Below are 26,256 nucleotides of genomic sequence, written 5' to 3' on the forward strand. Positions count from 1 at the left end.
ATTGTTAGAAATTTGCAATGTCAATTAAAGTGAGAATTCCTAAATCTAGCCGCTCCAGCAAAGTTAATCCTCATTACTGATAAGGAACATAAAAATGCATACAGCTAAGCAAAGGAATTTAAAAATGATTTACCAGTGCAAAAAACTCAGTAGCCGATCACGACACATGTCCTGACAGGTAAATACAGAAATACTGTAGATGTGAACACCACAATAATCCCAGAGCAATTTAGCCCTATATAGAGAGTTGGGCAGTTCACCTGAACTGCTTCAGTCAAATCCTCAGTACTGGTTATCCACACAATATATTTCAGTGTCTAGCAAGAAAATGTCAGTTTTCTAATACACACCATTTTTGCTTTGTAAAGATAAATAATGACAGAACCCATCTGTTTCTTACAAACATATAAATTATTTTATTTACAAAGCCATGTTACAAAAAAAAATAATAATAATAAAGCAAAAAACAAAAATACAATCGCTCACTAGAGAATATCTCCAGGCCCGGTGTTGAACCATGGCAGTATCAATCAGATACACGTTTGTTCTGTTTTTTCTTTTTTTTAAACTGTAAGCCATAGAATTTACTATTTACACCTACTTTAGACATTTATTCTGCTTACAATTATCACAAGCATGGAATGAATTCTATTTGATACTGCTAATACATAAAGGTGCAGGACAAAGAATGAAAATACTTAGTGTTACAAAATATGGATTGTAGAAAAGAAATTGGCTGTACAAGTATGGCGTTTTTCTTTTTTTTAGAATGATTGGACATGCTTTCTTCAAAAGTCTTCTGGAAAAGGTTCTAAAATCTGTAGTAGGAAAGCACAATATAGCAGGTGCAAATTCATTTCTGTGCAACAACAGTTATTTAATATACCCCATGACTGACCAGCTATGCAAAACCCACAGAGTTTTGTTAAAGTGCCATGGGTCAACAGCATAACAAAATATAAGGTGTAAATAGAAAAATTTCTTTTTTTCTTCTTTTTCTTTAAAACAATAGTTCACTGAGAATCAGCAATAATAGAATATGCTGTATAAACTATTCTCTACAAAGGTTGATCAGCACTATTTACAATTGTTACATCAATACAAAAGAAGGCATACAAGTTATCCAAGTCGCTTTTTTATGGCTGACGGGCCTATGCATTGCGTATGTGTAACAACCAAAGCTTCTGAGCCTCTATTGCTGGAAACGAATCACAAGATTTTTCAGGCAAATGGGGAAGAAAAAGAACTACTGACTGAATGCTACACTAATAATGCATTATAGGCTGGTCCAGTTTATATCCATTTTCTTCAAATATTTATTTCCATTTCACTTTTCAGGCTGAAATTTTTAATACATATAAAATTAAATAACGATTCTTTGATGATGAAAGAATACTGTGGGATTTTACTTGGTGCTTAGCTTTCCTGAAATGCTGTCAGGTGTAAGCCAGTTGAAAAAAAACTTTTAAGCAGCATTCAAAGGACAGGCTTCATATTCCAACCTTTCCAATTAAAAGATGCATGGAAAGAGCTAAAACTTCCTGAAACTACATAATTGCTCCTTCAGTAATTGAGTAGCATTATTTCTCAGAAGCAACCACTGAATCTCACAACCACTGTTTTCCCTCTGCAACTAGAAATAGCAGTTCATTGATTACAGAGGATGACTTTGTTACTGAGATTTTTAAACTCCTGCAGTTTCATAACTCAAAATAAATTAAAAAAAAATCAACATAGTACTGCTCCTAAAACTGAACAAGACAAAAATTGTGCAAAAATAACAAAGATATGTACACATTTTTCAGTCTGAAGAAATGTACAATAAAAACATAATTCAAAGAACATTTTAAAAATATAAACATTGCTTAAACTTTCCTAAGTTTCATACTGTTTCTGAAACTATTCCGGTCAGTTAGCTCTGAAGTATAGCAAAACATAAATTATTACAAAATTAACACTATAAAATTTATTTTAAGAATATTTCTAAACTTTTTTCAAAGGGTCTAGCCTTGTTTATAATTGCTTAAACATTTTTTTAAGTCTTAAAATTTGCCGTAAGCCTTCTTTTTTAAAAAAAGAAAGTAGTAATAATCTCCCTATTTGCAGTCTCTCGCCTTTCCCGAAGATGTAAATAAACCAGCATATAAGTGCACTTTTAACACTGTAGAAATAAAAATTAACTCCTCTGTACTATTGTTCCAGTACCTAGTATTGGTTTCGTGATTATAAAATCTATATTTTATTAAAAAATTATTCAGTAATCCTATAAGAAACACTGTCAGTGCAATTCTATTAATGCAAGCCAATCTGCTCAACTCTTGTCCTTGCAAACCCAAACTGTTTACTTAAGTTATCAAGTACTATGATCTTAAGGGTCTAGAACTCCATCAAGATATGGGGATTTTACATGTTGAGCCTCTGGTAACATTAACTGCCGTTGGGCACAAAAATCCTCTATGCATTGATTGAAGTATAGATTCCTTAAGAGCCTGATCCTGGAAGAGGCTGAACACTCAGAATTCCCACTGGAATTAATAAACGCTGTAGATACAGAGCACCAGTCAGGATTAGTCCCTAAAGTTGCAGTGCCCCAGCTGTTTGCAAATTGCTAAGAAATGCACCCCATTTTTATCCATAGGACAAGCTTAAATACAGAATTACTGTAGTTTTTATTTAATGAACAAAATTTAGAGATCATTTAAAATACATTTAAATCATGATCTAGATTTTTTTTTTGGCATGTCCAATGTGTTGTGATGAGGAAACAAAGGGAGCATTGCAACGCTAACAGCTTGAAAAGGCATGAAACATAACTAAGCAGAACGCACAGATCAGTGGCAAATACAAGTGAAAAACTAAACAAATCACTATTACAGTTTTCTGTAAATTTCATTCTTTTTAAAACCACAAATTCATAAAAGGTTAAATCCATCTGCAGGACATAGAAAAGAAAAACCCTGTGGAGTAGGGCTGCTGAGAGCTTGAGATTATAGGCTGGTTCCTTTTCCTTGTTATGGAAGAGTCCTTATTCTACCAGTCCGGTTTGATGTCTTCTAAAAGAGAAACCAGAGCCAGGTTCAAAATCACAAAACGTCCTTCAGTACATAATACTTTAGCAACATCTGCATCTGACAGCACAGGACTAAAACCAGGAATTTATTTTAAGTTCCCCAGTTAAATTCCATCTCCATTTAAAAAAAAAAGAGAGAAAAAAACCAACTCCAGTTACAGGAGCTGCTTTGAATAAACTACGTATTTCATTTTGGGACTGATTTTAGTATGCTTTGGTGAATTTTGTGTTCATTAACTTAGCGTATCAGGACAAATAAAGAGTAACAATTAGACAACTCTGAAGAATCTTTTCCTCTACAACTGCTTGTTATGTATGGTGTACGGAAACACCATATGGCATAGAATGGGTGTCACCGTCCTTTAATAAAAGGATCTAGTTACACAATATTTAAAAACCACCGCATACTGAAGTCTTGAAGTATTAACACATTCAGGCACCTAAAAACACTCTGAAGACAAAAACACTCCATTAGTTATAAACCTATATCAAGGATAAACTCTGGAGGAAATAAACTTTTAATACATAGTATCAACAGGAACTGTGAATTGGACTGTAAAACAATCTTGTATTTGTACAACTGTAAAACATCACGCCATTAATGTCTATTAAAAACCAAGTAGGGTTTGTAGGGAAAAGTATTTTATTAAACCACAAATAGTTGGGAAAACAGACAAGCTTTTATGTATACAAACCCTTCTTCAGGTCTCAAATAGATGCAGCAACGTTCAAGTTAAACATGAAGTAAGAACAAATTGTCTGAGTTTAACCTGACTGAGTTTAATGCAATGGGAGACAGCAAACAGGCTCTACAATAGTATCGCCACAGTCCACGAGTCCTACACACCAGTATCGGAGAATACGGTGCATTTCATCACAGGTAGCAAATGACCAGAAGAGACTATGAGGGTGACACCAAAATAACCACTAGGCACCTTTAGCTCACAAATCAGTAAGGGAAAGTAGGAAGTTGTCAATAGCAGGTCACTTTCACGGCACTTCAGAAAGAGAGGAGGGAAACTCACTCTCTTAGTTTGACTGCATACAAGAAATTATAGGTGCAAAAGAGAGACGGGTTTTATGCCCCATTACAGTTTTCAGAATGCCTCATTCTCACCTAGACCTTCAATGTCCTGTGGCTGTTAAGGACTCCTCTCCTTCTTCTTGAGAAACAAGAATCTTCTCTCCCCCTTCTAACTTCCCCCTTTGCTCCACAGATAACAACTACTTTCTCTGACAAACTGCTTAACCAATTAACATAGTGAATGCAAAGTCCAGAGTAACTGTTCTAAACTCATACTTAACTTGGTGCTGCAATTCAGTTTCAAGTGACTTGTTTAAAGTCTGTTGTTCAGACTTGTATTCACGAAAACTTACCTGTTTTTTCTGATTATAATATCCCATGTAATAACAGAGATCATCTCTGCCAACAGACCTTGCCTCACTTGGACGCCCTGATTATTATAACATTGCTGTTAAAAGCAAGAGAGCTCAGGCTGCCCTAATAATATCTTGACTGCCACAGCATATATTTCTCACTTATTATTACCTAATTAATAACAACTTTATAAAGAAACATTACTACACAGTTTAAGACTAAAATTTTATTTAGAGACTACACAGTTGCCAGATTGGAGATGAAAGCTGTCAAAAAGCCGCTCAGATTTATTTTGATAGCGATAAGCATTCATTAGATATGTAATCAGTATTTATGGGTCAAAATACTAAAATCCTGTGTTAGGGTTTAAAAAAGCCAAACATTTAATAAAAACTAATACATCTAATTTTTTTTTATTCTCAGCTTCAGTTTCAACTACCAAACTGACAGGAACACATTTTTAACACTAAAGATTCTCTGGGGCTAAAAACAAGCAGACACAGATTTTTCATAGTTACAGAAACAGGCAGCTGAAAAGTTCAGCAATAGCCTCTGTTTACATAATGCTGCCACAAAATTAATATTTTGTACTCTTAGGTTTTCCCATGGGATCTAGGAAACAGTTACCCAACAAACACTGTTCCTAGGGTAGAGTGTATTTCATACAAATATAGTAGGAGGAGGTTAAAGCAAAAAGGGTTATACTTCAAAACAGATTCATCCCATGTCTGTTACCAGCAGCTGGTAACACCGTGTCTCACAAAGGAAAATGCCAGTCCATAGAAACATTTTGGTGCGAACGGATTTTCCACAGCTTTTTTTCCTTCAAATATAGTTATTCTTCCACATCTACAGTCCTTTGCATCCAGTAGCAAAAGAGAAAAAAATCATTTTACTATTTGGCATTTCATCACAAGATGGGAATGACTCAGAATATTTTGAGTGGGGACAATGTTGTGGGTTATCACAGTGTTAATTACTGTTCTTGCTCTTTATCTTTTGCTTTGTCTACATAGGCAAAATTAAACAGCACAGCCACTTGGAATAACTGCTCCTGTATAATTTAGAATACATAACAATTCTAAAATACTGAATGGTCATACAGGAAAACTCTCTAGGACAGGAATTTTTGCTTACTTGTGACTACGCCTTGGTGAGGTGGGAAACCTTGCTTATACCAAGCATCCTGACAATGAATTCTTGATAAACTACCAAATTTGGAAAGCCAAACAGTAAAGGCCAGATTAAAAAAAAAGGTCCTTGAGTCCTCAAAACAGGTGAAGGCTGCATCACAGGTCAACAACCTGTCCTCAAAACAAAAAAAAAAAAAAAAAGGAGTTACAGGAAGTAACAAAATTACCTGTCTACTAGTCTGCGTGACAAACAGGCATGGTGGGAGGGATTAGGATTTCTTACAGGCCAAGAAGAATTCAGATTGGGCTGTGTTACTTAATTTAGTTTTGGCAAATAGTCAAATCCCCTGTCTTCTCTCTGTCCCTTTTCCCTTTTCACTTATTTTTAAATGCTGCCCCTTCTGTGCCAGTTTTGGGACTCTGCTGTGCCATCTTGCTTGACAGGAGAAGTTAGACAGAAAAAAATAAACTGGCTTGGCTGGATCCTGAGAGGATATAGTTTCTGTTGCTGCTGCCGCTGCTGCCAGCTGATTTTTTAATCACCAAAGGAATAGCCAGTGAGTTGCACATAAGATAACCTGAGGCATATTACAGGTGATGAAAAACAAGCAGAAAACTCATTACTCATAAATATCAGAGGGGAAAACAGCTGCAAAAAATATTAAATGAGAGGAAAAATATCTAGTATTAGTTCACTGAAAAAAACTTTAATTTATAAATAAATGTATTTATAAAGAGATTGTACTTTAAGGCTTTACAGTATAAAATATTTCAACACCACTTGAAAGACTATTTAAGTACATCTGTTTTTTAAAGCAACTTACTTGTCTGTTGTGTACCGGGTTTGATGTACTCGAAGGACTGGATTGTGACAAAGCTACACTGCTATTTTTTCCAATCTGAAAGACATTAATTGAGCGGTATTGAGAGGAGTATTTGTCAGTTGAATGCAGATGCTAGTAATGGCCTTCTCCTGTGTGTGTAAAGTGGCACTAATTGCTTTGCATTTGGAGCACAGGTATTTTTGCTCTTGCGCATTTTAAAACATAGTTCTTCAAATACAATCATAATTACCTCTTGGAGCCTGTATACTTTAAGTAAACTCTTCAAGGCAGATAAACATGATTACTGGTCAGAAAACAACGTAAGAAATGCTAACTAAGAGAATAGAGGTTGCAAAACCCAACTCAAGTGTCTGGTTTACTTCTGTTTTGACCAGTCTGACATGAGGTACAAACTGATTAGAGATGGCTGCTTTAGCGTGTGTATCCTGTAAGAGCCTCTGTAGTTGAACTATACCCAGCGCAACGTGCGCAGAGAGGCGCTGAAGCAGGGCAGAGAGGTGGCTGTCAGGGTTGGGGCCCCATCAAGACTCCAGAGTAACTTTGTGCAGCCAGGCAGCAACCGAGAGAGCACAGTGTGCGCACGGGCGCAGGACTCCCCCAAGAGACCTCACCTCCACCTTGGGAGTCAGAGGGTTAAAGCACGTTGCCGACATGCCTTAAATTACTCAGTTTTCTTCCACGCAGAGAGTCGTGGTATTTGCTTTACTGAGCAATAATAAACCAGAAGAGTCAAACTTCAGCGCTTTAAATTTGCAATTATATCCATTTACTGGATCAGAGATTTTTTAGAGGAATGACTGCAAATTAATAGCAGATATACACACATTTAAAAAATACTTAGTTAAAATATTGTAATAAAACTGCCCCACCTGCAATACTGTATATATACTGTAGATATTTTTATCGCTACACGAAAAGGGGAGACAGCTCTTGAGTAAAAGGAACACTTTCCCAGGGATTAAAAGGCTCATATACAATTAACTAGGCCCATCTGCCTATAAATGGCAGATGACTAGATTTTAAACAGTTATTCACATGACCAGTGGATTTAAAGTAATTTCAACTTTAATCATTCGATGGAGAGGTAGTAAGGACCTGTCTTTTAAACAAGGTGAGAAGTGGATTTGTGAGTTTCTTACCGAACGTATGGGACTGAGGCATTGGTTTGGGTGGTTTAGACCAACATTACGTTTTTCTCCTTCCTTTTTGCAACATCATTTGCTATGTCGTCATTTGATTTACATTGTGGAATGTATTTTTTGTATCCATATCCATGCTACTGCCCTTTCTCATGGTGACTGTTTAGGACAGTTTTCTCTATTCACATTCTATCCAAAAGAAATATATTAAGTTTTGATTTACAGTCAGTTCTCATGCGTAACAGGCAGATTCTGTGGTGCACAAAGATTAAAAGGGTAGGGCTCTGCCTACCCTGTTCCCCCCCCGCCCCCGTCAGCTTTTTGTTTGTGTGCCACAGCTGCTGTTCTCTAGGTAGTAACGTGCTATATTAAGCTTGTAAAATCCTTCCTAATCATTCAGAACATCATGATAAGCCTGCAACAGACACCTGAATAATATTATCAGGTAAAACATATGAAATGTGTCATTTTTCAAAAAAAGTGAGGATTTACAATCTTTCTTCTTTACATCCATGGTTGTGGTACTCATAAAGCCCTTTGAAGTTTGGATGTGAAAACTCTTTACAATAGCCTACAAGTAACATCCCCATTTTAAACACAAAAGAATAGCCACTAAGGAACTGACTTGCTGAAATACTAGAATCATGAAAGGGAGTAAAATCTACCTCTTCAGGCTTTCATTCATTCAGTGCTCTTAAGGCTAACAGACTGATTCTCTACATAATACAAAGCACGGAGCAACACAGCTTGCAGCAACACATGCTGCTTTGAGCTGCTTTACTGGCACACCTTAATTCGGAGCTGGAGGGCCTGCATTCAAGAACAGAAGGGCAATTCAGACTGAGACTGAACAGTTTTGACACTCAATAAAAATAAGAATGGATTCCCAGTTGTGCTGGGTCTTTAATGATGGAAACACCATTTCAAAAGGATTAGGATGATGCCAGGAGTCAAATTCTTTTCTCCTAAAGTATACTTCAAAACCAAATGATTCAGACTTTCAGTTGCTATGTACCTGGGCCAGACTTGAGTTAGACTAGAAAGGCTCCAGAGCCTATCACCAGTCACTTGAGCACTTTTTTCAGTGCTCTTACTCTCTTAATTTAATTTACCTTATTACATCAGGGGACAGGAGCAAGATTGTAAGTGACACTGATTTTTTTTGTGGAATTTTTACTGTGTTTGCATTTCTAGGACACAGAAAATCAAAGTAGGAGTGCTTAAAAGTGATTTAAAATATTCTGTTCTCCAGAGTTTTAATAATTACATGCAGAGTATGCAATATTATTTGACCCATATGTTTAAGTGGGTATACATTTCATTTGTTTACAGCACAAAATAAAACCAGTAGGAACTGTCTATTTTGTATAGCATACAATTCAGTGTCCTTGTCACAAGGACAATTAGCTACCAATCAGAAATCTGAAAATACAATTAACTCCACTTTACCTCCTATTTTTGATTATTAGTGTAGCTCCAAAGGCAGCACTGAAAGTGTGACTATACTTTTACATATATACATACATACACATACATGTATGTATGTATGTGTGTGCATATATATTTATATATAAATAAATAAATAAATATATATATATATATAAAGATTATAATGTTTAAATATCCTTATAGCATAACAGTCATTACATATATCTAGCCTTCACTTGTGGGAAGGCTATTAGTTTAAATTACATATTCACAAATATTAAAAAAAGACCTCTGACTGATTCTTTATGCTTTATGTACTTCCGTTATTGTGCAACGTGCTGAAACGCACCACAAACTGGAACAGGAATGTCCCAGAGTAACATGCCAAGTCACTGGGAGAGTGAGAATTTGAACTCAGGACCTCCTGAATAGATCTATAACACTTCTGCAGACTGCACAATCTACAGATACAGCCTATGTACTGTGAAAAGAGGATGCAGTCCATTTCTTACAGCCAACATTTGTACCAAAGTAACAATCTGCGGTTACTTTTTCTTCCCATTTGAGATACTGTATCTCTGGGCAATTTAATCTTTTTGGGTACACTTACATTTCAAATATCAGATGTGTGACGATGAATTTACAGCATGCTCCACTGACTTTGCTGACTTACAGATTAGTTCTGATTGCAGAACATGGATTTAAAAGGCTTACAATAGAAAGATAAGGCCATTATCCATTTTTAAAAGCCAAACAAATCATCTCAGTTGCATCTCTATTGGAAGTAGGAAAGAGAAAATACACTTGTTAAGCCACTCTGAGATCGTCACTCTGCTACATAAGTTTCAGAACTTGTTCACTCCTTTCTTCCGCTTCTGCCTACTACTATCATCTACGGATTGCCTTGCCCAAGATATTACCCTATTTCCAAATCTCATTTTATGACCCGTGCCTTCAGGAAGTGTGAGTTTCCCGATGGTTCAATTGTCTTAAGTTACCTACTCTGGAGTTTCTAAGGCATCCTCTTTTCTCTGTTTCTCACTGCCTTCCAGAAGTTAGGGCCAAGCTTCGTTTTCTCTGCACTACAGAGTATTGGACACATTAGCAGAATTAACAGTAGATCATTATAAAGACAATATTGGCAGTGTTTCACCAACATTTATCAATTCACGTATCTTATACTTTTGTCCTTATATAGTATCACTGCCTGAAAAAAAAATCAACGCTCTATCACTGGTACGTGACGTAAGACGTTCCGTAATGACATAAGAGATCGCAACCTTATCTGTTGCACTGACTTCAATATTCTGAAAAGTTCAGTTCTTCAACTGAATTCTTCAATTTCTGAACGCTTGAAAAAAGCCCAACCCTGTCTATTAAAGACAGCTGATTAGGATTTTAACTTCTTAATGTTTTCCACTTTCAAACAGGAAACAGCATCTGAGGTCCAGCATCTCAGATTCCCCCACAGGAAAAGGAAGATGTAAGCATTTTACATAGGAGAGAAATGAGGTGAGTTGCATAACATTACAAAATGAATCAGCAAAAAGTTTGGGAAAAGAAACAAATGAACAGAAATGCTGACCCTTATCTTCCTGTTTTAGTAACACAATTTATTTCAGAGAGAGCAGCTTTAAGATAAGAAATGAATTTCTGCAAGTTATTTATCCATTCTGGACATTCAGTTTTACTCTCAAAGATACAAATGGCTACTTTATTAATTGAATAAAATTTGTTATAAAAATATTTTAATATAGTATAAATGCTTTTCGTACACTCAAAGCATCTTCCCATAACGGGTACAAAATAAATACAAATATATTTCTGTATTAACCTATGGAATAAGTAGTGTGATTAAAAACAATCTGAGGCAAACATTATACGGTCTTTTTCATAATGCAAGAAATATTTCAAGTAAGTCAAACATGACCTGCAAGAAAATAACTGGAAGAGTCCCTTACCTGCCGAGAGATGGAGCTGCTTGTAGGATCTGGCACCGCAGAAATAAGGTTGGCAGTGCTCTTTCTATGAACACTATTCATACCAGGCATTTTAGTGATTTTACAGGCTTTGCTACTAGAACTAGAGTTTTTACGTTTTTTTCCTTCTGATTTGTCGAAAGAAAGGGGTAGAGAAGACACTGCATTATGTGCTCCCAGGGAGTGGTCCCCCGAGTGGTGCACAAGAGAAGATACAGACAAATTAGAAGAGTCAATACTGCTTACTACCATGCTCATATGTTTTACTGAGTCTGCTGAACTACTTGATAATGAAGTCCGTCCTGAGGGCTCCGATTTGGCACTGAGTGGGCTTGTTCCATTATTTGTATTGTGCACAGACATACTGTTATAGGAAGATGTAGCCTGATAGGAGTTCAAAGTTGAACTGGGATTCAGGACACAGTTCTTTTTGTGGGACCCTGAAAACGAAGATGAGGAAGATGTCTGCAAAGATAACGAAGACGATGACGATGACTGCGGCCTTTTCTTTTTGTTACTTGAAGACTCATCGCTACGAGATGACAGGTCTTTAACTTTTGAGGATTTGCTGGTTTTTGTTTTGGATGGCTTGTGGGATGGGGAAGGGATGACTGCTGGCACTGGTGACACAGCTGATGGCGCCTTAAAAGTTGAGTCCATGATACTTAAACTTGCAGCCACATGAGGAAAAGCTGTAGTGTGTGACATAATCGAATTCGTATCCGATGTTGTCACAAAGGCTGCATTTGATAACATGGCTGATGTCATTATGTAGGAAGAGGTGATTCTTGAACTGATGGGTGTTGAAGGAATATATACTGCGCTAGGGTTGCTGAAAGGCTGTAAGACCGATGCTGGAAAAGGAGTGGAGGCGTGTGCTGCTGGAGAAGGCATGGGGCTATCTGCCGCAGGAGGAATTTTCCTAAAGATGGGGGTGGGGGGAGAAGAAAAAAAAAAAAAAAAGAGGTTTAGATACGCATTTTCACTCCACCTAAAAATTTCCACCTGAACAACACAGACAGGAACTAATTTCCTGGAAGAACCAAGTTATTAAAAAAGTCAAACCTAGATCATTCTAATTATGACTCCTATTCTACCAATCACATATATTTTAATATTCACAGTGCAAAATAAGCTCTGTGGTCTACAACAGCTTAACATGCTTTTACTTCTGATTTTTGTTGTTCTTTTTAAACTTGCAATTCAAATATTAAGTTCTTCGGGATTTAATACAACAACAAACGACAGGCTCATGTGTTTTAATGTTGTAAGGATTCAGTAAGGCTGGATCCTGAAGTGTATTTTCCTAAAAATTTATTTTTGAAATAAGGCACATTAATTCCATGAAGGTAGCGGAGACCTGACAGAAGATTAGGTAAAGAACTATGCAGCATAATTTCCCCCTACAAAATTCTGTCATGGCACATGACTCCTACGCTTTGTAGTACTTCCACTAATCCAGAACTGTCCTCCACTTCAGCACAAGGGCCCCATGTGGCAATTAAGTGTCTTATGTTGCCATGTAATCACTTTCTTACAGATTTTGTTTCCTTTTTCCCCTCCTATTTTACAAAACAACTCAAAAATACGAATAAAATGCCTTATGGTAGACCTATAAACATGCTAGTCACTATGTTTCATTCATTGTTTGCGCTTTGCTGGAAGCTGAAAGTTGCAGAACAGTTTAAATATTAACCTAAACTTACAAGTTAGATTGATTAAGGTCACAACTGAGTCAGTTTTGGGGTTTGTGAATCACTTTATCACTGAAGTTAGAGAAAGAAAGGAGGAAGCACGTAATTTAGCTCATCCCTTTCCCAATGCACTATTCCCAGGGGCTCACCTGGGAGCTGGTTAGTCACGATTAACTAGGTAAGTTATTTATTAATTTCACTGACGCTGAAAAATTGACAGAGTATTAAACAATGTTTGGTAAGCTCTATAACTAGTTGAATACTATTCAGAGAATAAAACTTAATAACATCACCTGTGAAATGAGTAGGTTACATTCAACTTCCTTTCTACTCTGCCACTAGTAGTACATCTTTTCTTGCTTTATCTAGTCCAGTGTTAACAAAGAACTAGACTTCCATAATGCCTCTTGCAAAATTATTATGTGGTCTTTTTTCATCATTTAGACTAAGATTTAATTCAGTTTAGTTCTACTTCTCTTGGTTAATATCCTATACCTCACCAAAACTCAGCATTTGCTATCCTTAATGCTGACACCTTTGCAATGTTTAGAGACTGACTCTTGCCCTCAAAGAAGTAATCCTAATCAATCCTTTCTGGGGTGTTAGTGTTTTATCATAAATCAAATCCTAACTACAGGTGTTCTCTCCAGCTAGTCTTCTTATGGAGACTCTCAGAAAGAGCACCACGCTCACAGCAGAAGTACACGTGGGGTTACACACAGACTCTGAGCGAGTTCTGCTGCCCACGACTTGCTAGGCAACTCTGAACAAAGCTGCTTACCAGATCCACTCCGCAGTTTCTGGGGCCATTTGTAAAGAAGGGCCAATAATTCTTACCCACCTTTGTAAAATACTTTGAGAATTAGGGATGAAAGCACTTCTTAAGTGTTATTATTGTTCTCAAAATATGACCTTGCACTCTACTTCTTGTCTCAACTGGATGAGCCACAGCTACAGAGCTGCACTAGCATCAGTTATAAAACAGCAGCTTTACACATGCCCCTGCCCCCTGCTTGGGGAAGACAAGAAAAGAGAAGTCCAGAGGAGGCCTGAGGACAGCAGAAGAATACAACAGGGATCAAGCACGGTGAGCTTCCTGTGTTCTGTAAACAAATAAGTATCGATGGAACTCATTACAATATTAAGAGATTGCAGAAAGAGCTAGAATTTGAAAAAATATTTAGAACTGGATTTAGTTGGAGCAGGATGAGGCCTGTTTATTCCTTGTATCACAGGACTAATATAGAGATTGTTTTTGTTTTTCATTATAGGAGTGATACTAGTGACACATTTTCTCAGATACATTTATGTCTTTTCTCCTCACAAACAAAACCAATAGATAAAAAGTTTTCATCTTTCTATTTGGAGACATCAAATTAGTTTTATTTGTGGAAGGTAAAACACAGAGTGACAGACTCTAGTAGGCAGCCGAATTTACAAACTGGAAGAGAGGATCCCCTGGCAGATCAAGCACTATCTGACTAAACAAACGTGAAACTGGTCCTTTTACAGCAAACCCACCCATTTCCAAAACAGGTCTCCCAGCGCAGTAGCAGTTTGCATCGAGTTAGCAGGTTAGTCAGACAAGCCAAGCTTTAGTGTTTCAAAACATATATTCAAATAAAAATCACATCTTGTTTATCTAATGGCTGCCATCCAATGAACATAACACAGTCCTGATAATAAACAGTGACATGAAACACTGCACTTCAGTGTCATTATACTGGAAGACATACGCATGTTCCATAGCAGAATACCCAATAATCTATCTGTAGATCTCATGAGGCTTTCAAATACTTAATTGTTTTAACTAGCTCTTTCTTTTTTAATAGTATAGTCTATTTTAATGCATGCATGTAGCCAAAGCCTATAGCGCTTGGAACCTGCTTATGTGATATAAGGTATTGCATGTTCAGAATGCACTCATACATAGAATATTAAGACCTCAAAGCCAGTGAGTTTAGAGGGCGCTGGACTAAAAAGAAATCTTATGCTATCTTCAACACTTTTGCCGAAGTGCACTTCTTTCTTACGGAGCAAAGGCTGAATAGGAAATCTGATGTGTAATGCAAGTTTAAAAAAGTTTTCCATCCAACGCTGAGGGAAAGGAAAGAGTAACATGCAAAGTCCCCCTGATTATGCCCTGCAGACTGGTCAACAGTCTCCAGAGCTGTTTTAACAGTAGAGTAAAGAACTGTTTGAGATGTTTATTTCACTAGAGAGACTTTTGTACAGTTCAGGAAAGATTAGGTGCATCGGTGCATTTTTCTACTGTTTCTACCGTTAGATCCATGATGTCAAGAGCAACTCATAGGCCTCTTGCCAAGTCTCAGGCAGAAACCAGCCTGTGTGTAGTAAAACCCTATGACAGCAAGACATATCTCCAAACCCAGAAAACGCTGAGCATTAATGCACTTGAATGTTAACAGAACTACTCCTTCTCCCCAGATATGGAGGGACTGAAAAAAAAAAGTCCTAAACCTGGCAGAAATTTACTTCAGACTAGAAGCTTGGTCTTCTGTTGTACTGCAAAGTCTTTAACAGCCAAGTGAAAACTTGTATTCATATTACTGGCAGGACTTAACACAAAGCTAACTTTAAAAAATGCTTCCCACGGAGTGTTTAATTTAGAAGTGGTACAAAATTAGAAACGTTAAACTACCCACTAATTATAAAACTCTCACTTACTTCCACATCTGTGAATTCAAGTGTTTTTCTACCATGGAGTTTAGTGCGAATCGAAAATGGTCCCATCTTCTGTCAAAGACGTAGTACCCTCTTCCCATTAAGCGACTGCCATAGGAACAAAACTGAAAGAAAAAACATTTTGTTGTGGTTTATAAATAAAAAATGTTTATATGTTATGCAGTAATTATTATTTATGCATCAAGAAGCACATATGTATTATGCAGATAAAATACCTTAAAAAGGGTATTTTCCACTATCTACAGCACAATTGCTTTTTGCATGACATTTGAAAAACATGCCTGAAGTTCCAGGGTAGCGTAAAGTATACTTCATACTTCGTTAACAATTCAGTTTACTGTCAGGTAGCTACGTGTAGCAGGGAAAGCATATAAGTCCTTCGGTACTGTTAGGGGAGCAATTCTGGCTTATACTACTCCTACTGCCTCAAATACACAGTTATGCTATTCACTTAAATCTCATAATTCTGTAACAGGAATCAAAATATAACTGAAGAGGAAAAAGACACAGTGGTATGATCTTTACCATCTATTTCATAAAGAAACAAACTAGGGACATTTCAGTAAAAGAAAACAAAGCATCACCTAAGGCACGTCCTCTACAACAGGGCACCTGATACACTCTTCACAGCGTATGAAAATCAACCAAAAGACAAAGCTGCAAAGCTGAGGAGAATCTGCACCATTTCCTCTGCAGAACTTTCTGAATTAATTGTGAACCATACTGAAAAACTACTGGGGAGGGGGAATCTAGCCTTTCTTTTAGGTCATTCTGACGGATGTCACATTAGGTAGAGAACTGCTACAACACCTCTTTGAGAGAGAGACCTATTACAAATCATCACGTTCTCATGACAACTTTCCAACATGCAGGGAAAAAGTCAAACAAGCGCTGGATGAGAGGAGAAACTACCGATGCAGTAAAAGAAGCAGCAGTTTATACTGCTTTTCAGCTGATCAGACAGAGAGGGTGTGACTGTAACTGCTTATCTTAAGTCTGTTTCAGTGCAAGCTTAAACAAGTTAATTTAAACCACTGCCTGGTCGATAAACTAACCCCAGTTTGCAGTGAAACAGGTCAGTTACCACTGAGAGGCAGTTTAAGAAGCTACCGCCTTTTCCCTGATTACTACCAGCTAGCCGAGAGAGGGAGTATCTGAGGAAAACTCTTAGGCCACTCTCATATGAAATCTAGCAAGTTAGTTTAAACTATGCTTAAGGTGATCTTTTCTGACTTCACATCAACATGGACTACAAGCACTTGCACTATTATCAATCGTTGCTTCAGCTGAGAAACGCTAATTAAGATTTCAAGAAACAGACGAAGCAGTGGGATTTGTCTTGCTGAACAGCACTAGGATCCTAAAACAAAATGACCAGTGGTACTGACAGCCGTGCCTCACTGATTATGCCTACACAAGAACTGGCTGGATTTGGATTATTCTTTAAATTGTGTAGACACACGTGCAGTAAGCCTTGAGTATTTAATTCATAAAGAAGGAGCAGGTCAAAAAGCTTAGCAGGCCAAACATGCACTGTAGATGTGGCCCGAGATCAACGTTCTCTATAAGCAAAAACGAGGGGAATACAAAACTACCAGGGAAGCGAGAGGCTACTGGATATCATGTTATTATATAGAATGTAATAAGAATTCCTATCTTCTAGCTAAAAACTACATGTGCAATTTCATCTCATGGTCATTTCCATTCATCTCTTATTTTTTTCTAGTGTCCTACCCTTTACACATTCTCCTTTACTCTAGGAAAGATAGACAAAGCTATAGTTATCACAGTATTTAATTTTACTGTGCACATCCTACAGAAAATATATAGAGGAAGCGTTCACTAATTGGATTCCTTGATCTTTATGAGAACTGACTGCTCAAAAGTTCAATAGTTCCCATTGCTTCTTGGTTTGTACTATGTAAACAAATACACACTGCAGATAAAATGCCATATGGCTGCCCTAACTTCTTACTTCTTAGAATTTGTTACTAACTTGGGGAAAGAGAAAAACAGCTGCCAAAGCAGCACACACTTAAGCCACTTCCAGAGCAGATGGGCTGTGTTGTGCTGCACACTCTCCGTTTCCAGATGAATGAAGCAACAGCTTCTACGTTTACATACACTTACATAAATGATACTTAATTACTGCTTCAAGGCAAACTACAAAAATGAGTAGCAAAGCACTGTAATAACACTTTGCTGCCACACGATTTTCAGAGCTCTAACCAATCACACGGGTTAATTTCGTAACAACTGAGACAACAAAGACAGATAATCTTCTCATGTTCTTTCTAAAGCAATGCAACTCTTCTCAGTTTAGCAGATTTATGCCTAATTTACAGTTTACTGAGACAAAAGTCTAATACTACAAGTTCTTTTTATTTTCTGCTCCTCATCCTGTCCTGCAACCTAGTAACGTCATATGCGCTGACCAGTCTTATCCTCCTATCTTATCCAGTCCATATCACTGTTTTCTGACGAATCCATTTGTCCTCTTTAGAATACAGTTTTTAGAATGTAAGGTCCTCAGTCCTTACATTTTTACTAAATTACATCTTTTTTCTCCCCTCCCTAATCACATCAGAATAACAGCCAGGCATGCCAGAGACAGACACATACCCCAAGAGGTCTGGGATGGTGTCCAGAAAAATGACAGTCTAATTTCTCAGATTCTTCAGCTCCATCCACTTCTCCTTCATCACTGGATAATCTGCTAGTTAAATCTCCTCCCATGGAAGGCAGTGGCAATTCTGGTACATATCCACTGTGGTTTGAAGAACTGTTGCTGTTTATGCTATTTGCAGATGATGGTCTAGAAGGAGAAAATACATTCTAAATGTCAGTGTTCAAAAGGCTCTGTAAACCCACTTGCCAGAGGCGAGCTTCAAAGTAAATCATGCAAGAAATGAACATATACAGAAGGAAATTAAAAGACACAGAATACCTGACATTTGGTCTTGTCAGAAAGATGCCACGGATTACCAAGTTAATGTTAATGAAAGTACATTTGTTATCGCTTGAAATTACATTAGAAACTTGCCATAAAGCTGAGTTTAAGATCTTGAGAGAGGTAAAGTATATTAAAAATGCAAACAAAAATTAGATGTGTAAAATCTGTTTCTGCAGCACCACTACTATGCTACTTGCTAGATCCCAAAGGTCCAGCTATGAAATTCTATTTCATACAGAAGTTCTACTGATACCAGTATAGTAAATATAACGTGAGTGTTTTTAGCTTACTTGCTCTACAGCTAGTTTAGTGAGTAAAGCAACTGGGAGCACCTCCTACAGCATATGTTTTCTCTACCTTTGTCTGAAACTCAATTAAAAAAAAGAGGGAATTTCTCTGCATCACCAGGGTGCAATGGTGCCTTGCCTTTCAAAAGAAACTTGGAAACAAGTCAAATTAGTAAGGGGAGATGAAAATAATTCTTACTTGCTCTCTATGCAAGCAAGTATGTAACGTATGTGAACTCGTTGAGATTGGAGGACATGTCCACACTGAGCAAAATCAGAAGATAAAAAAGAAAACAAGCATAATTTAGCCTTCCTTAATCTAGTAAATTTATGCTGTCAGCACGAAGCAGTCAATGAGCCTGTCCTCTTCTGAGCAGGGATTGCTCGACAATGTCCATCAGCTAGAAATTACTGCTGCAGTAGCTTTTGCAGGAGAGAGATCATGCGAGTGCTCCTTAGCCTTCTTCAGGAAAAGTTGGCCAGGTCAAGCTAAGTCACCTTCAGTGACACCAGCAAACTCTGCTGCAGCAGACCAGGGAGCACTTCCAGAACCTCCTCCAGCAGCAGAGCTGCAAGCTTGCTGAGTCCCAGCAGAGAGGCAGGGACGCTCTCCTCTGCCACAGCTGCTTGCAAAAGCACACAAAATGACAGAACAGAGGCACTGCAGCAGAAACAGAAGCATGAATTGTATAAACACAAAATGTGACTGCTAAAATCATCTTCCTGGCACACCGTTTTCCCTTTTTTTGGGAATCCTTCAGCTGGCTCTCACTGAATCACATTCAAGTTTTGCTTCTTTGACTGTAACACCTACTAAAAATAACATCTGCCAGTCCCTCTGTGCTCCCCTCTATGTAAGGGCCATATAAGGTCACCCTTTTAATGAGAATTATGTAGACTTCTCACCAACTTATCTACACGTATTCTTGCATTGCCCATTAACTCAAAGATCTGTAAGACCCACCTCGACATGGTAGACTAAAACTGCACTATGGCTTGATGAACACACGGAAAACACTGGAAATGGCTCTGTAATATTTGAGATAGCAAATACAGCAAAAATCTCTGAGACAGGGACAGTAACTTTGTACAGATGCCCCAAAACAGGCACCCAATCCTGACCAAGCCTTCTGGAAGGAAAAGAAATATGAAACAAAATAAATATGAACACACCCAACTAGCTTAGCTATTCCAGCCAAAACTAGTACAGAAGAAAACATACGGCAAGTTTATCAGAGGGCAATTAGAATTCAGTTGAGCCAGTAACTCATACTAGTACTTCTAAAGGTGAAAGGGTTTCCCTGATGTCTTTAGAGGGTGCATTGTCCTTCTGAGGCCTGTTTTGTCCTTGTAAGAAAAATCTTCTAAAGGAGGAAAGATATACTATAGCCAGACAATTTCAAATCAATAGTTTTAAAAACTAGATGCCTATATATTCACTTACACTAAATTACACCTTTCTTCACAAGTCATTCCATTGATATTACTGGTGGAGTATTTGCAGAGGAAGTTTCTACTTAAATGTGCAGAATTTCCCCTGCCCCGTACCTGTCTTGATTCATCTAGACAGACTCTTATTCCAACATGTGTCAGAATGATTTGAATATAAATGCTCCTAACTATTACTGATCATTTTAGCCAAAACATCCAGCTAGTATGACATTCAGAAGAGAGGATGGACACCACTACTCACCCCATTCCCTGTCAGACCATAGGCTACTGTGGAAAGATTTATGTTAATGTAAGCGTAGTATACTTTTTTACTGCTGAGAGATACTCTTACATTAACGTATTTTATCATTTAAGAGCACAAAAGAAATACAGCCTGTATATTACATAGGCTGTACACAACACTAAGACATTTGTTATAGCATTGTCAGAATGCAACAGTTCACGCTGAAGAATCACTTACCTGGGAAGTACAGAATTTGGTGGCCTAGATTTTGCAGGAGATGTTACTTTAGATTCTGGCCCAGAGTTCACCGAAGATCCTGACAGAGAGTCTTGTGCTGGTGTGGGCTGGCTCTGATAGCTTTCCCTTACAGATGCTGGATGCTCTTTGTCTTTTGCAACTTCTTTTTCCCTTGATCGAGCTTTGTGTTCAGCTAGAAGGATGTCAAACTGTTTTTTACGGCCTGGAACTGCTCGTCGATGGTTAAGTGAATGAGTCTAAAAATAGGGTGGTTAAAAAGCATTTGTGTGTGCATGATATTGTTTACGAGTCCTCTATACTTCTGATATACCACAACTCTAAAAGATAAAAACCTACTTTAAACAACTTTAGCCATAGTTACGGAAATAAAGCTGTTACTCCACATAATCTTCGATAATTTAGGAAGTCATTCGCAAGAAATGCCAACTTCAATGCTAAAATTACTTTTTGCAACAATTTTCATAATAGATGCTACTGACTTACCTTTCCCAAGACAGCAAATGTTATTCCAATAATTTCAGAATATAATATTAAGAGGTAAAATCATTGTAGCTCTTAGCTTACAATGAAAATTTGATTTGATTGGATTGAAAAACGTGAATACGTATTTAAGCAAATCTATCTGATCATCTCTACTGACAGGCAGCACATACACATACAAATGTTCATTATAAATGTCTTATGGTGTTGCTACTTTTTGACATGAGACTCGTTATTATCGCAAGGGCAGCCCCTAAGTAATTTCTTATGGGAAAATCATGTTCATTTTAACTAAGAACTGACTATACTTCAACACTGCTGTACACACGAACCAAAAAAGGAGCATTTAAAATAACACTCGTGCTTCTACATGAAACGTTAATGCCTTTTGCATAACAAAATGACAGGAAAGAAAAACATCTTTTTAAAAATATCAGTGGAATAATGCAGATGCTCTGATTCAAAGAAACAGAATTACTCAAAAGAATTACCTGAGGACAGCGTCTGAATACCATACCCATTGTCTGTAAGACAGGAGCAGGTATGACCTCTCAAACTACTGTGGTGGGATTTAAACTATAACAAAGCATCTGATATTTTATCTTCTAAGAAAAATACCTTGCAGGTGAGCGATCTTGTGCAAGGTTTCTTTGTTTCAGGATCCAGTACTCCACAGTGTTTATTTGGGTCAAATTCTCTTTCTGTTTGAGGGCAGGAAAAAAAAGGAGGGGGAGAAAAAGATTATTTCAGAAATTTTAACCAGAGCATACAGGTTTTGCCTGATAGTACTTGATTCAACCAAGCCCAGCTTGAACCACCATTCCCAACACCAGCCCCATGTAATAGTGCCATGTGCATCACTAATACAGTTATTTGTTTTTTTTTGTCCTTACATGTTTCATACTACTCAGCGCAGGATTTCAACCACAGGCTTCACAGGAACAAGCCTGCGTTAGAGAGCGCTCCAAACACAGGCCCAAGTGAAGTACCTCGGAGTTCAGTTGCCTCTCTAACATTGGCTCCCTATGAGGCACATTTGCAAATCCGGCCTCTGAGTTTGGCAGCATAATTTAAGACACCCACAGACAACATAGCGCACGTGCTTAGCATTATGTCTTTGAAACGCTCAGAAACTCTGAAAAGCAACCAGTGGTGTCTGAAAAGGTAAATACAAGATTACTGGAGACACTAGAAAAAAAAAATCTAAATCCCTTTTTCAAGAAGCATAAAAATGTGTTTGTTAGTTCATATTTCCCTAAGTCAGTGGGGGCACTGAGCTTAAAGGCTGCAAAGGTTTTGAAAAAGAGGCATTTACATGAGCTCCAATAATTAACAACATTAGAACTGCACTTAATCTTTAATATGGTATCTTTGCATATTTGTCATTAACATTTTAATATTTGTACACCACATATAACACCACCTCCTTTAGATTAGGTTTAATATAATGTTAGGTTTTGCACTACAGGACTATAGCAAAAATACGGACATATGCTTTTTATGCCACATAAACAAATCTACCATTATCTTTATATACCTAGACATCACATGTTGTCATTGGCAGGGCTGGTTTGCTTTAATTTGGTAGTGGAATATAAACTACTTGCCAAAGTCTATTTTAACTGGACAATTGCGTTGCATTCAGATATAATGATCACTTGTACTTAAATACAATTTTTAATCTGAGGAGCTAAAAACTCTTCACAAATTTAAAAAAAAAAATCGGTGCCACGATGGAGAGAGCAATTCACAGCCATGCTACAGCGCCGGGAAAACCTCACAGGCAGCAGAACAGCTAGAAGAAGAAACGGGACGCCAGATAATCTATGCTCGACAACTCCTGTCTCCCAGATATCAGCGTGACTAGCAGTTACGCATATTGTGCTATCTGGACTTAAAAATGATAAAGCAAACATTAAGTAAATGGTTAGGTTATTGGCCTAGCAGCAGAGATGCACCAAAAAGCGATTCTGGAAAGCCAGTTGGCTGTACATCTTCTGGTGAAATCCACAGAGGGCCTGACGGCTGTCACAAGTACTTGTAGTTGCTATGGCTTTTACAGCACAGCAGAAACAAAAATGTATCTGTGTATGACTAAAATTAAAAAACGTTTTCTGCCTAACAGATGAAAACGTGTGTTCATGAGCTAAAGCAGTCAATTCCCTACTCCGATTTTTGAGTACATAACGTGCCTACCGCAGCTTCTTGAATCACCTGCCTAAAACCTTTCAACACAAGTTAAAAAATAAACTAAACAGACTATATGGACTCAAAAATGTGTATTTGAATAAAAAATCATGAGGGCAACGGCGAGGCTTCGAAACACGTTCTGAACATCACCAAACTAGGACTGTTCGGCACCAACAGGGAAACATATTTCAAAAATCCAAAGTGCTTCCTCTGGGAATGCGCAGACTGCAACCTGCCAGTAAGAGTGTCCTGATCAAGCCAGACTTTCAGGACTGATTATAGGGAAAGCCAATTTTTAGGAACCCATAGAGGTAAAAATCAGCATAATGACTTGTGGTCAAAAAAGTGGAAGCCTCTGCTGTCTACAGAACAAAATAATATGCTGTCTCTGAGACAATACTAAGCAAACAAGAAATCACTTCTCCTGGCTGAAGCCTACATGGCCTTTCCAGAGGTGTCATGAAACATCCAATCGCTAGCTACAGGCGCGCCTGGTTTGGGCAACATGTTAAATGAAGATCACTGCCTTCTTATCAATAATGAAATGCAGCTTCTGACTACTTTTATATGAGGTAGTCCATAGCATGAGACTCCCCCGGCCCTCGTGCACAGGCACAGCTTGGAACGCTGCTTCTCCAGACTGGATCCCTCCTAATCACCTTCAGTGGTCAGAGCTAAGCAGCATTATAGCCCCACCTAAAGAAAAGACAGGGCCAAAACTTAACTGCCTCAAACGCCTGTTTGCAACACAACAGACAGACCTGGTTTAAATTGGACATCTGTATTCTTCAGCTTTACCCCTAAGGGAACAGGAATTAAAATTAAAAAAAAAAGGGGGGGAGGGTTGCAGCTTGCTGTTTGGGGACACTGATGCACTCGTGCTGGGCAGCTACAGACGGGCTTTTGTGGTTCCATGAGCTCCTTTCCTCTCTCACCCACAGCAGCTCTCCTGAAAGGAGAGAAGGTTCATTCATCACCCAAACAACCACTAGCTCTCAGCAAAGAAAACAACTTTAGCCACAGTCAAGGGAATGGGATGAGGGAGAGTGGAGGTTGCTAAAAAGGAAAGAAAATGATGTAAACCAGCCAGACCCGCTACAAAGCTCAAAAATTAACAGCTGTACACTTCCACAGCAGAGAACCGAAGGAAACTTAAACGTCCCAGCCACCTTCTCCTTCTTTTTATGTGAAACAAATTAAATATTATAGTATAGCTAAAACAATCATCTCATTGACCTTCCAAGATCTTTATCTCAGCCTTTGTACAGTTCCGTATAATAACTGAGAGGCATCCATCCTACTGACACAATCTACGGACAATTTACAGAGTTTTCAGAACTTCTGTTACTTGCATCATCACTCATTTATTGTATTGTCCCATCAAGATGCGAGACAGCAGAAGCAAGATCTAATGGATTCTAAATCGGATGAGAGAAGAGCTTTAAAAAAAATAAACAATTTTGTGGATTTGATAACCACATAAACGTCAACTACTGTCCACAAGAGTACTCAAACAATCCTAAAGCAGAGCCCCAGCCTCTTTGGAAATTTCCACCAGCGAAACTTTCCCGGTCCTAAAAGCGACAGTGAATGGCAGCTTACAGACGGAAGAATGATGGAGCGGCACCTCCATGGAACAGAACAAACGACTTGAAGGGAGGCCCTACAGAAACGATTCTCCTTTATGAACACAGCTCAGTGAGCACTTGTACAAAAGAAGTCCACGTATCACCTACAGCCCTGTATCACTACACGTAGAAGGTGACACGAGCAAAGCAAGCGTCACTTTCAATCGCCTAGGAAAGAATTCAAAACTGATCGTTAAAAAAAAATTAAAAATTAAGCTTTGAAAACATTAAAGGAAAGAATGGCTTAAAAGAAATCAGTATTTTAAATTAATTGCAAAATATACTATATGTAGTTACTCCTTAGACTAACAAACTGGATCTTAGCACGTGAAGCTTAAGGTATAAAAGACAAATCAATTACTTCCCCTTAATATTTTTTAGTTTTGTGGAATTCTGTCATGAACAACTGTTTTGTTTTCTTATAAGGCACCTTTTAACGAGTTAAGAAAGAAATCAGTGTACTGAATGCTTTCGGGCAATGGCATTGTTCCATACCACACACAGCCCTAGCAAACACACCTCTCACTGCTTTGGAGTCAAGCCATGGTAGCATTACCATAGAGCTAACTGCCAAATTTGAAAAAATGAGGAAAACCCAACTGGTATTCTGTAAAAAATAAGGCATACTTGTATTATTATCTTGCAAAAGTTATCCTTGGTTCATAACTACGGCACATTCAGAAAATCATGTGAATTTACTTCCTGTCAAACGGGCGACCTAATCCAGTGCTAATGCTGCCATTAGTCAAATTAGCCTTTCAGTACACACAAGGAGTTCCTGCCCAAATCACAAAGTACTGCCAGTACATGAATAGACCCTGTGCAGCTTCTGAAGCAGGAAACTCGATTCAGTTACTTTTGCTTTAAAACACAAACAAAAAACCCACCCCCTCAAAGCACTTTCTTTCCTTTCATTCAGAACAAAAATATGTTTTCAGCTTTAGGGGGCAAATTCTCTACTCACTGCCCTACAGTTGTATGGGTAACCTCTGGGGAACTTCAAGGAGAAAATAAGAAAAAATTCTACCTGCAGAATGGGTGGCGATAGGCCCTTTCTAACCAACCCTCTACGCTCCCACGATGCTTCTGCCTGTGCTTCAGGACCTTCATCCCCACTCCTGCTCACCTAAGGCTGTCCGGGGCATTCCCACATTTTATGCTACTCCCTCAACCCCACTGTCCTGTCTTCTTGAGAAAGACTGAGATCCCAACTCCATAAATTTCTTACTTCACTCATGTATGAATTGTGGGCAGAGGAGGGGGAGATTTATGACTCGTAAGATTTCCCCCAAAATCCCTGTTTGGGAACCTTCCCTGTGGGGGAATCTTCCTAGAATTTCCCAATATTTACAAGCAGAATGAACGCTGTTGAAAAAAATTATGACTCGGTGGATGATGTCATCTTAGACCAAA

The 26,256-nt window shown here is 38.0% G+C and overlaps 1 protein-coding gene across 16 annotated transcripts in view; it reads right to left on the minus strand.

The window, feature by feature from the left end:
• Positions 1-403: 403 nt before the first annotated feature.
• ATXN7L1 (ataxin 7 like 1) overlaps positions 404-26,256 on the minus strand; it is a 124,457-nt gene continuing 98,604 nt past the window's right edge. For 10 of the 16 annotated variants that reach the window (XM_068930140.1, XM_068930138.1, XM_068930171.1 and 7 more), the window contains 7 exons: positions 21,644-21,726; positions 20,525-20,781; positions 17,995-18,187; positions 15,355-15,476; positions 10,955-11,894; positions 6,406-6,480; positions 3,066-5,757 (listed from right to left, as the gene is read on the minus strand). In XM_068930140.1, the coding sequence (XP_068786241.1) occupies positions 5,563-5,757; positions 6,406-6,480; positions 10,955-11,894; positions 15,355-15,476; positions 17,995-18,187; positions 20,525-20,781; positions 21,644-21,726 (1,865 nt within the window). In that variant the 3' untranslated portion in view covers positions 3,066-5,562. The other 6 variants (XM_068930149.1, XM_068930176.1, XR_011138688.1 and 3 more) reach the window with 5 other exon arrangements.

Source organism: Struthio camelus, chromosome 1, assembly GCF_040807025.1.
Source record: "Struthio camelus isolate bStrCam1 chromosome 1, bStrCam1.hap1, whole genome shotgun sequence".
Taxonomy (NCBI): domain Eukaryota; kingdom Metazoa; phylum Chordata; class Aves; order Struthioniformes; family Struthionidae; genus Struthio; species Struthio camelus.